The following is a 13,670-nucleotide window of genomic DNA, read 5'->3' on the forward strand; positions in this document are numbered from 1 at the left end:
GTACTTATACAAATAATCAGCAATTTTTGTATAGCGTCATTTGTGTTCTTGTTCAGTGTCTCATGTTGGAATAACAAGATTCAATTTTGTTACTTTTTCATTTGGGTTTTTTGTTTTTTTTTTTACTTAGTTTTTTGTTTTTAAGGTTAACTACTTATTTAGTTTGTATATTAAATTGTTATTTATTAATTATGCATAATATATAGGTTTTTAGTGTTAAATCCATCTCAATGATTTTAGTAAACATTTGCTTAACATTTCTCCCATATAATATTTTCTTCTTCCCTTTTCAATAGTATTCGTATTAGACTTCATAGGTATATAATAATACAATATTTGTCCAAAAATTTCAATAGTAACGCATACGCACATATTTTCTATAAATTGTTTTATCATGAATTCTTTTCAAAAACTATGCTGTAGCTTTGTTTGTATGTGATTTCTTTCATATATTTCTATATTCGCTTACCTTTCTTGCAGTTCTTTGCGCTTATTCTTATTCTTCACTCATCCCTAGTGTCAATATTATTGTATTGTGTTTGTTTATTTGTATGTTTGTTTATATAAATACATATATGTATGTTGAGTAGATAGGTGGTTGTTGTATGTGTAATTAGAGTAACTACTTTTAAATATCTAGTTGAGACTTCTTACTTATTTGTTAATGTTTAGATGAGTAACGATATTTTAATGAATGCAGCTTTCGCATGCGATTGAGGGCGAAAGAAGTTAGATTTAAACGGTTCTAAGATTGGAAAAATTAAAATTAAATATTAGAATCTTAAATTAAAATTTGAATACGAAAAATAAAAAAACTCATTACAAACAGTGACGACCATAAGTAGCGGGACTGCTAATAGAAAACCCCGGCAGTGCAGCGCAAATGTTGGTCAAATTTGTATGGGTGAATTAAGGGGGTATTCTGGTCTAGAAATTTGAAAAACTCGATTTTTTTTGCTTATTCCCAACGTTTAGACCTTCAAAAATATGCACTTCAACGGATTTTTCAAAATTCGAATTATTTTCGGAGATGCGGCGGATTTTGTGAAGTGGAGCGAATCGCACAATGAACGGCAGATGTTACCGGACAACTTGAGGACTCGTTCTTTCCAGAAAGTCTTTTGTATCCCACACAACTTTTATTTGTTCTATACATATCTATACCTGGAAATATAACGCCGATTAATCCACAGTGAGTAGTAAATATTGAGATCTAAATTATTCCATGGGAATTGTTGCTCAAACTTCAAACGCGATTTTCTCAAAACTACTTTTTTTTGAGATGGTCGTCATGATATCTCAAGTTCTACTTGACCGATCGCTTTGAAATTTGATCCGATTTTTCAATTATACATACATCTGTCTATCGCGCCTGTCTCGGATTTTGAAAAATTTAAGTTTGAAGTATTTTTAAAAAATTTGAAAAGATAAAAAAAGAGAGTAAAAAAAATTTTTTTTTCCAAGTTGACGCCATTTTGTGATTTTTTTCTTTAATTTGGCGTAATCCGATAGCGACATTCTAAATAATGAAGAATTTTTTTAATTTGTTTGTTTTAGATCACTACAAGGGTTGGAATCATGCCAACCATGCTACACCGTTTTTTATGTAGCCCCCACTCCGCCGGCCTGTAATTCCATGATTTTTTTATTTTTTTTTTTTATTAATTTTATTTTATACTTTTCCAATATTAATAAAACCCATAAAAAAATGAATGCTTAAAATGTTTTCCATTTTTTTACCTTACTTTTAAAGATAGCTAAAATAAAGGCGTCTAGACCAGAGTACTCCCTAAGATTTGGTTGTCGTATATCCTACTTGTGGATTACATAGTTCTTAATCCCAAATCTACTCATACACCTTCCACAGATTATGTTAAAAGAGCTCTGGTGCAACAGAAATGTCAGTTGGATACTGCATATTTCAGTGTTAAATATGCATATCTGTCCATGGCGAAAATATTTTTAGAGATTGTCTATATAGCAGACCGTTATTCGGCACTGCGCGAATTTGACATAATCGGCTGTTAGGCTGACGTGACTTGGGATGTGTTTAACTAAAATTAGCTTGTGTTAGTGATATATAATGATAATGCCATGGCAACAGCATTGACTGTGTTGATTTTTATCGTATATCCTCATCATTTTTTTTCTAACTCTCTGGGGGAGCATCGGGCCGAGGTGAAGCAATTGAACCCAGTTCGATTTTTTGCTAACTTCTTTATCCCTAGCCGTGATTTAAACACTGCGGCGCTATGACGTTTTAGGCCTTCCCCTTTTCCTGCTACTCTGGGCATTCCAGCCAAGAGCGTAGCGACAGATTTTCCCAGTAGGTTTTCGTAAAGTGTGCCTGATCCAACCCCGTTTACGCCTTTTTATTATTGTAGCGACTGGTTTGATGTTACAGCGTTGGTATAATAACGAGCTGCTTATAGTATTGGGCCACCAAATTTTGGGAATGCGACGCATTCTCGCTATTTATAAAGGCTTGTAACTTGTTTGTAAGGCTGTCGCGAACTAGCCATGTTTCACAACCATATAAAAGAACTGTGAGAACATTGGAATTTGTGTATAAGTTCAGTTTTGTCTTCACAGATAAACTGGCCGAGTTCCAGATTTTTTGTAAGCTGGCGAAAGCTCCAGCGCTTTTTGCTAATCTGGATTCTATGTCTTTCTTTGCACCACCATCCATCGTAATCTCACAGTGTGTTTCATTGAGCGTAAGCATATGTCATCAGCATAATCGAGACCTTCGAATGCTCTTAGAAAGTCCATTGGATGCCGCGGAGTGTGCCATCGGGAGACTTATGCATATCACTAACACGATCTAAATTTTGTTAATCATATCTCAAGTGACGTGTCAGCCAAAGCTCTTCTCAACATATGTTTTTTCACCATAGCTATCAAGCGAATCTTGAAATCTGTCACCTTTGACATCTGTCTTACCGAATTGTCTGCTATCACTGCCCTATCAGCTGTTATTTCGTAGTTTATCAACTCAATTTTCATTTTACTGCGTCGTTTGCATGTTTGAAACGAGTTGCTTGATGCCATTTTGAAAATGAAATGTTGAGACAGCAGGTGCTCACTTGAGAAAACGGTACAGAGAACCAATTTACATGCTAACTTTTCATCCTTTATGGTCAGCTAATTCTAATAACCAACGGTTGGGAACGGTAATTCAATAATCCCGAAAGCTGTATTTTTGCGAGTCTCCCAAGATGTATGGCCGCCACTGTATCAGTATGGACAAGAGATATCAATAATGCGAGAATATTTTTTATGTGTGTGTTGTTTTGTTAGAGAATATTAAAAATTGAATGAAAATAAACGTTTTATTTATTATAACTTTGAACTTTGAATACTCAGTATATCTGAAAAATTATTAAGTGTGCAAGTAAGACTTAAAAAAATTATAGTAAGGTATCAAAAAAGTGTAATTTTAGCACTTTCAAAATCAAATTAAAAAACAAGAATAAAAAATAGATAAATATAGTAAAATCCAACATTAAATTAAAAAAATTAAAAAAAAATTAGAAAACTAAAAATAAAAAACGAAAAGTTAACAAAAATAAGATTAATAAAAATTAATATTTGCAAAAAAAAATTATAAAAAAAACTATAAAATAAAAAAAAAAAAAAATAAAATAAAATATTTAAAAAAACAAATAAGACTATATAAAATTAAAAACAAAATAATTACAGTAAAATAAATATAAACATTTAAAGCAAGTAGAATTTGATAAAAAAAATTTAGTTTTGCATTTAAAAAAATTTTATAAAAAAATAGATTTCAATTAATATTGCAAAAAAACTACCAAAATAAAATTAAATTAAAAGTAAACAATTCAAGCAAATAGAGACGAAATAAGTTCCAATAAAAATAGAATTTCAATCAAAAAATGCAATAAACCAAAAAAAAAATGTACAAAAAAATTTATAAAATTAAAAGTTTACAAAATTAATTTAAAAGTGTGTTAATTAAAAAAATTAAATAAATATTATTAACTAATAATTTTTAAATAAAATAAAAAATATAATTAAAAGCTAGAAAAATAAAATCAAAAAATTTAATTAAGGGAAATAATTAACTTGAAAGGAAACAATTAAGGTATATAGAATTTGATAAAAAAATACTTAAATTTGAATTTTAAAAAATTGATAAAAAGAAATTAAATTCAATTAATTAAAAAACTAAAAGAATTAAATAAGAGTGAAAACAATTGTAATAAAAAATATTTCTTAATAAAATCAAATAAAAATTAAATGAAATAAAATCCAATAAAAATAAGATTTCAACAAAAAAATTTAATAAACTGAACAAAATTACAATAAAAATAAAAAATTATTTACAAAATTAATAAAATAGCAAACGTGTGACATTTAAAAAAACTGAAACTGCCATTTACATGAGGAATCGCTACTAATTTCAATGAAAAAAATCAATAGACTAAAAAAATAAATTACAATAAAATAACAAATTTACAAAATAAAAAATTTACAATATTACAAAATTTTAATTTTGAATTAAAAAAAAATTTAAATAAAAAATAAAATTCAATTAATAAAACAGCTAAAAAACTAAAATAAAATTGAAAAAAAGTTTTAATAAAAAAATTAATAATTTTAAATAAAATAAAAAAAAAATCAGAAACTACATAAATAATATTAAAAAAATTTAATTAATTGAAATAAATTAAACTAAAACTAAAAAATTAAAGCAAATAGAATTTCATAAAAATTTTAATTTTGAATTTTTAAAAATTTTTAATAAAATTTAAAAAAATGAAATGGATTTCATAAAAAAAAATTTCAATAAAAGAAATCAATAAACTAAAAAAAAAAATGTACAACAAAATTATGAATTTACAAAATTAAAAAATTTTAATTTTGGGTTTTAAAAATTTTAAATAAAAAATAAAATTCAAATAAAAAAAATGTATGATAGGAAATCAAATAAAAATTAAATGAAATAATCCCCAATAAAAATGAAATTTCAATGAAAAGATTGAATAATTTGAAAAACAAATTTGCAACAAAAGTAAAAATTTACAAAATTAAAAAAATTTTATTTTGAGTTTTAAAAAACTTTAAATAAAAATTTAAATTCAAATAAAAAAAAGCTAAAAAAATAAAATAAAATTCAAAAAAAGTTTTAATAAAAAAATTTTATGATAGAAAATCAATTAAAAATTAAATGAAATAATCTCCAATAAAAATATAATAAAATTTCATTAAAAAAATTCAATCAAGTAAAAAAAAAATTTACAACAAAATTACAAATTTACAAAATTACAAATTTACAAAATACAAATTTACAAAATTCAAAACTTACAAAAGTACAATATTAATTAAATGGCAAAAAAGTAATAATTAAAAAAAATGCTGGATCTCCCATTTACGTGAAGAATCGCATCTGTTTATAATTATTTTCCATTATGAAACCAGGGAGGGTAAAATAAGAAATAAAAGCACAATAAATGTAATAAAACACAAATTAAAAAAAAATAAAATAAAGCAAACCAAATAGTATGAAATTAAACTTGAATAAAAAAACAAAAAAAAAAAAAATATTAAACGAAAAATTCAACACACTATGTATAATAAAATAATTTCAAATGTACAACAAAATTAATTCATTAATAAGCAAAAGTGTAATAAATTAATCAAAAAAATATTGAAACTCCCATTTATGTGAAGATTCGCTTCTATTTGTAATTATTTTCCACTATGAAACCAGGAAACTTCAGAGGCGAAAGATGCGCATGTGTATGTATTAGTTTACTTTTAATAATATTCTTCCTTCGTTTTCCAGTTTTTGCATAATTCCCTTTACCTAAGCTTGTGTGTCCTAGTGCACTTGCAAGTGCCTGCACACATTGAACCTGCACGCAAACACACATCAATTTAGCTAACTTTAATTTTGTAAGCTTTCAACATTCTCTCCTACTTCAAATCCAATTCATCATCCTCTTCGGCAGTTGGCTTACTCCAACGATTCGTATTCCCATACGAGCTAATGCTACTGATGCTGCCTGTTTTCGGTGAGTCACTAAAGTCGCTGAATGCGGCATTTTGTATGCCTTCATAGGCGCGATACGAATTGTTGCTGCCATTGCCATCGTTGCTGCGCTCGGAGGCAACGCTCATGCTCTTCGAGGCGCCAAAGCGATCGGCCTTATAGTTGCTCGGTGGTCCGCCAAAGATTAGTTCGGCATCGGAACCGGAGCGCGTGTACTTGCCATTGCCGTAGCTGGGCTTATTAGTCTCGCCGAAAATTATGTCTAAATCGGATTGTTTGTTGGAAGCTGCAAGCATTAAAAAAATTGTTAATTTCAAATCAATAATTGGTGTTATATTTCAAATATTTATTTATGTTCACAAATAATTTGCGTATGCGGTGCGTATAAAAAAAATATATATTTTGCATAGTTTTTCGAAAACTCCATTTAGCAATGCTATGGCGCCAGTTCGAAATTCAATGCATAGACACTGAGTAATGCTTGTGATGAGGATGAGTTATCAAAATGTTGTGATTTTATGAATGATTACGAATTTTTGATTATTCCAATGTAGTTGAATAATGCGATCAATGTTAGGAATGAAAATGTTAAATGATTTGATGCAATGACAAAAACTATGTTGGGGATTTTCATAATTAGTACACTAATCTTAAGGGGAGGCGGTGGTTTAGAAATTTAAAAAAATCGATTTTTTGATTTTTGGATATTTCGAAAGTCCAGTATCTTAAGAGTATACTGTGAAATTTTCATGCGGAAATTCCCAATACTATAGCTTCTACAGTCCATTAACTAGGTAGAGAGCCCGCGCGAGTTATGTACATATAAGCCTCTGTTAATAACAGAGCTAATGTTATTAACATGACAATAACACAATAGTGATGTTAAACAAATGTTAAACAGTATAAACGATGTTCAATGCTAAGAAGTTAAACGTTAAAAACCGTTACTGGAAAAACAATGTTGGGGAACCTAAATTAATCAGTTCTAGTAACAACAAATAAACAAATAGTAAAAAGGACTGTTGGATGGAAAAATACCATTGCAACTGAGCTTTTAGGTGGCATGATGCTTTTTGTTTAACTGTTCATAAAATACAGCTTTGTTTTAGGTAATAAGTAATTTATTTTAGAATGCACAGATTATTCTTAAGTTGACGTTGAGGAATAAAGTCATGTTTTCACTGTTTTATTTTAAATAATTATATAATTCGCGTTCCTGTACCTCAAACTTTAAACTCATTTCCCTCGAAACGACTTTTTTCGGCCTGGTGTTGTCAAAAAAAAAAAAAAACTATTCAACCGAATCGTCTGAAATTTTAATATGCTGTTCACAACATCAATGGCTATCGCCCGCACTAGAATCATATTATTATTTTAATTATTTCGTATTTTTTTGATTAAAAAACTGGAAAAAACTCGATGTGAAAAAACTAAATGTGAAATTTAAAACCGCGCCATTTTGTCAAATTTTTTTTGGTTTTGTTCTTTTTTTATTCTAGTACGGGACATAGCCCGACTAATACTGATAATTAATTTTTTTGGTTTTTGTGTTTTAGATAAATAGAAGAGCTAAAATGGATAACACCGTTCAGGTCCAATTTTTCGGGAAAGTAAACTTCAGCGACATTTTTAAAATTATTAAAATTTAAAAAAATTTTTTGTTTTTTTTTTATATGTAAAAGAAGTTAAATAAAAAGCATAAAAAATTTAAATGCCGTTTTTCATTTTTTATTGCCATTTTTTAAATTATTAATATTATATTAAAAAATTCTTTTTTTCTTTTTGTATTGTAGAAGTAGTGAAATAAAAATGCTAAACAATTTAAGTATCGTTTTTTTTCATTTTTTTATTGTAAAAAAAAATTCCTAAAATACCTTAAATTTTCGAGGGCTCTAGACCACCGTTACCCCGTATTAAGTATTTCAGCTAAACAAATGATAAAGTATTTTGTGAATTTGTAATGTCAGTTGATGACTGTAAATTGCTTTGAAGATCGTTCAATGATGACTTCGAAAGATAAGTGGTGCGGTGGGGACTTCTATAGTAATATTTCAAAGGTCTTCTTCGCTAGCCAGTCGTCACGGAGGGTACACATCAGGGGACATAGAAATGAAGTGGGAATTAGTAAAGCGTAAAAATAGAAGCACGATTGAACTCCTCATATGATCTGTTCAAGTTTACCAAGAAGCGCGTAACTCAATTCCCTTGAGCCATTTAACTCTGTGTTAAGGTAACTAGAGAATCGTGAGTATCGTCAAGCCTTTAAAAACTCCAGATGCGTATTAAAATTTCATGATTTTCTAAGATTTATTCCACGTGAAATAGCTGTCAAAATACTTTAAGGTTCTTCAAAATATTTTCACAACAAGTTGTGCTTTGTTCATGCCGAGAAAGATCGCGCAACATGTTGCCAACAAGACGATGATGCTAGCAACATTTTTTCTCCGCTGCTTAAATTGCGTTTGCTATTCACGATTTGGTAAAAAAAATTTGGCTCATCGAATTCAAAAATTGTGTTCAAATTGAAATTTAGCAAAAATTGGAAACATCTGCCCAAAATGTAAAAACAAAAAACAAAAAAAAAAAAATAAATAATTGACTCGTACACTTCTGTTTGGCCGAGCTCCTCCTCCTATTTGTGGCGTGCGTCTCGATGTTATTCCACAAATGGAGTGACCTACAGTTTCAAGCCGACTTCGCACGGCAGCTATTTTTTTTATTCTTATGAGGAGCTTTTTCATAGCACAAATACACTCGGAGGTTTGCCATTGCCTGCCGAGGTACGACCACTGGTAGAAGAAAACCTTTCTTGGGGTCTTTATGAGTTAAAACCAAGGTATGTTGAACGTGGGTTTTTCGCCTGTGAACAACTGCTCCAGCGGCAAAAAAGGATGAGTTTCCTTCATCGCATCGTGACGAGTGATGAAAAATGGATTCATTACCGCAATCTTAAGAAAAGAAAGTCATGGGGACTGCCCGGTCATGCTTCTACGTCGTCGCCTCGACCGAATATTCACGCTGCGAAGGTTATGCTATGTATTTGGTGGGACCAAATTTTGGTGTTATTTATTATGAACTGTTAAACCCAAGCGAAACCATCACTGAAGATCGGTATCGATTTCAATTGATACGATTGCGCCGAGCACTGCGCGAGAAGCGGCCACAATACGCGGCCCGTTAAAACCTACCTGGATACACTGAAATGGGAAATCCTATCCCACCCGCCATATTCTCCAGATAATACGCCGTTCGATTATCACCTGTTCCGATCGATGGCACATGGTTTAGCTGACCAGCAGTTCCATTCATATGAAGACATCAAAAAAAGGCTTGATCCGTGCATAGCCTCAAAAGATGAACAGTTTTACCGCGACGGTATACGAGATTTAGAAAGATGGGAAAAAGTAGTAGCCAGCACCTAATAGCATCCGAAATCAGTTGTCAAACTTTACACAACCTCTTAATAGTGAATCATACACACTATATGTATGCATATATGCATGTAAGCAACTTTTTTTGAATTTAAAATTGTGCTGATTTGATTCATTTTATGCTGATTAGTTTATTTCTAACATCAGCTGCTGTCAAATGCTCAAGTAAAAATTATGTTGCCAGCGATGCTTCACGGCTGTGAAAAGTTGCTACCCTTTGGTTTCAAAATTTTTTGGTAACATTTGTTTTTTTTTTTTTTACCAACTTTTTGATAACACATCGCCATCCTTGCGAAAAAAAGTCTTCATACACTTAATCCAGATTATCGATTGCATAAAATATTTGAATTGCAAAATCTGCCAATCACAATAATTGAAAATTAATATTGTTGAGGTATTAAAAATAGACAAAAAGACAAATAAGCCAAGAATTTTTGCGATTGAATTGCATAAAACGAGTACGAAGCCTTTACGTTTGTTTCATAAAGCAACAGAAGATAGAAGAGCGCCTTGCTGTTAAAGTACTTGCAAACTTATATGCTGAGTATGTAGTGGTTGAGAGTGTGTTGGTGCCGCGTGTAGTAGGGTGCCCAAAGCCAAAGAAAACAGAAACAGTAAATGCGGTGTTTATGCACTAAGAAATATTGTTGTTGCTATACTGCGAATAGTTGTTATGCTGTGGAATATTACGAGTAGTGATGCGCATTTTCAAATTTCGAGTTGCTTGGCAGAATTTAGGTTTCTATTTAGTTTGTTTAGCATAAAAATATTTGCGTATTTTCTATTATTTGTGGTATATTTAATTAGACATTAATTGATTAGAGTGGATGCAATAATTTCGTTTACTTTCATACTTTTACCAAAAAAAAACAAAGAAAATATTACATTTATTACATTGCATTTTGCATTTTTGTGATTGCTCGGTTGCAGGGTTGCATTTATACAATCAACACAAAAAAAAAGAAAACTTACGAAACATTGGCTTTGTTGGTTTGCGGCGGCATGCTTCAGTGCGGCATGACGATCGAGTACAACAAACACACGCACACAAAGTTGCAGTATGAAGCGTTTAAACGTTAGAGTAGGACGGAAAAGCATTATTGGGCGTGGTGGCGTAGGCGTTTTACGTTGATTAGAATAGAGTAGAGTAGAGTAGAAATATTTTTTTTTTGGTTTTTTTTTTGGTTTTTGTTTGCATTGCAACTTTTGTAAGCTATGACGGCTAAAGGGATAATGTTTTTCTACATGTCGGGATGTATGGACGAGTAAGTTGAGAGAGGAGTGAGTGAGGATGGCACAAACTTTTAGAATTTTTTTTTTTGTTTTCTTGGATGCTGACTTATCATGAGGAGAGCGTGGGATTATGAGATATATGGATATTAATGAGCATTTTTGGTATTCGATATTTATTTTTGGTTTTGCTAGTTTGCGGGTAGAAAAGTTTATAGCTATGTTTTGGCTACGCTTATTTAATTTCATATGTATGTGTGTGTGTGTGTGTCAGAAGTTAGTGTTGAGGTTATTTGCTATTCTGTTAATACGGATATGAAAATACGTTATTTGGGTATAGAAAATTTATATATACGATACTTTTGGCTGCTTATTTGCGCTTCGCACTTGTTAAAAATACCAGTAAATGTAGGCTAGTTTTAGGCGCATAAGTCATAACCTCGGTTTGTGGTAACCTCAGTCGATTATAGTCAATAGTTTTGGGTTGGTCTTCAAGCACTTTCCCTAATCTATTCCGCTTTGTTCGCTTATTAAAATATTATTGTTAGCATCCGGTCTTTTCAATTCCTGTTGGTCAGTACATCTTTTTTTTTTTTTTGCGCGTGAAAAAATATTCTCTTTCCTAAACAAGTATGAGTAGGTATATATGATAGTAAGTGATATGTAGTTATAGTGAAGTATGAGTGAGAATGCCTGCGGTTATGCTTTATGAGTGGAAAAAAAATTTTATATGTCGTAGGTATTTTTTTGTTTTTGTTTTCAATATGACATACAGGCTTTTTAGGTTAGTATGGGTGATGTGTTATGAGTGAGCAGCTATGAAAGTTATTGGCACTGCAACGACTTTTCCAAATTGCCATTAGATATTTTCATTTTTTCACTTAATTTTTTCGCAGCGTTAAACTAACGAGTAATACGCCCACGGCCAGATAATTACCATTGCTTTCGGAGCGCGAATACGATGGTCGCGTGTACGATGGCAAATCGGCTGTCGCATTGTAAGCGTTCGAGGCGGGGCTCGAGTTCGACACATAGCCGGAGGTATCGCCAGCGGCGGGCACAGTGGAGCTCACCGCTGCTGGTGCGCTGTAGACGCTCGCCGAACGTATGCCCATTTTCGATTTCCAATCTGTGCCGCCGCTCGCTGAGGCTGCGTCACCGCCACCTGTTGCGCCGCCAATGGCGTTATTAGTTACATTTGCACCCGCTAGACCGCCAGTAGCAGCAGAGGCATCACTGCTCGGCTCAACTGTGGTGGTGGTGGTGGTGTTGGTATCCATGCGTGTTATAGTCTCGATGGAAGTGGAGCTGCCGTAATTGAAGGTGCGTTTGTCTTTGCCGATGCTCGGTGGTGTGGTTGAAGTTGAGTTGCGATAGTTGCTGCCACCGGCTGTTGGTGGTGGTGGTGGTGGTCCAGTGGGTGGTGGTGGCGACTTAATGCCGGCATTGCCGTTGCGATTGATACGCGATGAAATCGACGATGAGGAGACCGATGACGACGAAGTGGTCGAAGCGGCACTGCCGATGGTTTGGTTGGTGGCGGAAGTTTTTATTGCACCCTTGTCGAAGGGATTGACACGCTCTTGTGGCTCAAAATTGGTGACTGGCTTGTATGTGTTCTCCTCTGCAAATGTATCCAAAACGCTGGAAGATGGCTTACTGCTATAGCTTGCGGCCGAGCTAGCACTGACGCTCATACTGCCTGCTGTCAACGTAGAATTCGTTGAAGTGTCAGAGCGCGCATCGTATGGCTTCTCCGCAGCCGGTTTGGGTGACGGCTGTGCGGATATAACATCCGATGCAACACTCGAAGTGCTGCCGCTGACCGATTTGCCGCCGCCACCACCACTAGCAAACGAGAATTGCTTGCCGAGGAACGAGCCGGTACTTATGCCGCTTATTCCACTGCCGCCAGCACTGCCACCACCGCCACTGCTTGTCTCGCTTGCTGTTCTTCCGCGCTTCTTATTGGCTAATTCCTACATGTCACCAAATATCCCCGCAAAGGTCTTACGCAAATTTTTCATTGTATCCTCGGCATCTTCGACCACCGAACTTTGAGTTTGTGGTGGACGTGTCGAGACTCTGGAGGCCGATGACACGCTCGATGCCTGCGAAGTTTGTGAATCGCGCCGAACAGCACCACCAACGCTGCTGGGCACGCTGGTTGGTGCCGGTGCTGATGGCTCTTCAGGTACCTCGGAAATGCTACTGCGACTGCTGAGGCGCCCAATCGAGCCGACTGCTGGAGAAGTGCGTTCGGGTATTGGTGGTGGGCCGCCCATTGGGGCGGGACGTGGACCGGCTGGAGCCGGTGGTGTTGGTGCCATATCCTCTGTGGGGCTCTCGCCGCGTGAGGAGATGGATGAACGTGATGGCTGTCGGATGCCATGCGGTGGCATGCCAGTCTGAGCCATGCTGGGCCGGCAAACGTTCTGAGAGAGAAATGAAATTCAAATAAATTAATAGTTTTTAAAATTTACATAATACTATTTATGGATCTGTTAATGGAATAGGCAAATAAAGCAGACATTTTGAGTTAAGACGTTGAGTTTCAGAGGGTCATCGTTATAGTCATCAAATAAGAAGGAAAGAAAAATAAATTATGTGAAATATCAAACTCATGCTGGCTTTGGGGGTCGACAACCCAGACTAGAGAGCTCCCAATTAAAGAACTCACGGCGTTGTGTATGATTCTCCGGTTTCAATTCTTGCAGCTGCAGAGTTGTATATATATATAAGCCCAAATCCAATTGCATAACAGTCTGGGTTGACTCTCTAGCGAAGCTCGATTCAGCTGATCGGAGCCGTGCCAACAATTCCATGCACCCACTTTGCACCAACCTATGTCTTGTTGCTGGCTTCAGACCCTGTGGCTCCAGGTCAGCGATTTATGCCTTCATACTTACCAGTAGATTTATATTTCAGCTATGACTTTCCGTTCATCTGATTTGCGTTTCTATTCCTTTACCCTGTTATTTTACATACTA

The 13,670-nt window shown here is 33.7% G+C and overlaps 1 protein-coding gene across 1 annotated transcript in view; it reads right to left on the minus strand.

The window, feature by feature from the left end:
* Positions 1–5,457: 5,457 nt before the first annotated feature.
* The window catches only part of LOC128855502 (synapsin), a 37,527-nt gene continuing 29,314 nt past the window's right edge, over positions 5,458–13,670 (minus strand). Inside the window, 2 exon segments of the mRNA XM_054090460.1 lie at positions 5,458–6,305; positions 11,618–13,115. Of these exon segments, the coding sequence (XP_053946435.1) occupies positions 5,944–6,305; positions 11,618–13,115 (1,860 nt within the window). The 3' untranslated portion in view covers positions 5,458–5,943.

The sequence above is a fragment of the Anastrepha ludens genome, chromosome 2 (genome assembly GCF_028408465.1).
Source record: "Anastrepha ludens isolate Willacy chromosome 2, idAnaLude1.1, whole genome shotgun sequence".
In the NCBI taxonomy this organism is placed as follows: domain Eukaryota; kingdom Metazoa; phylum Arthropoda; class Insecta; order Diptera; family Tephritidae; genus Anastrepha; species Anastrepha ludens.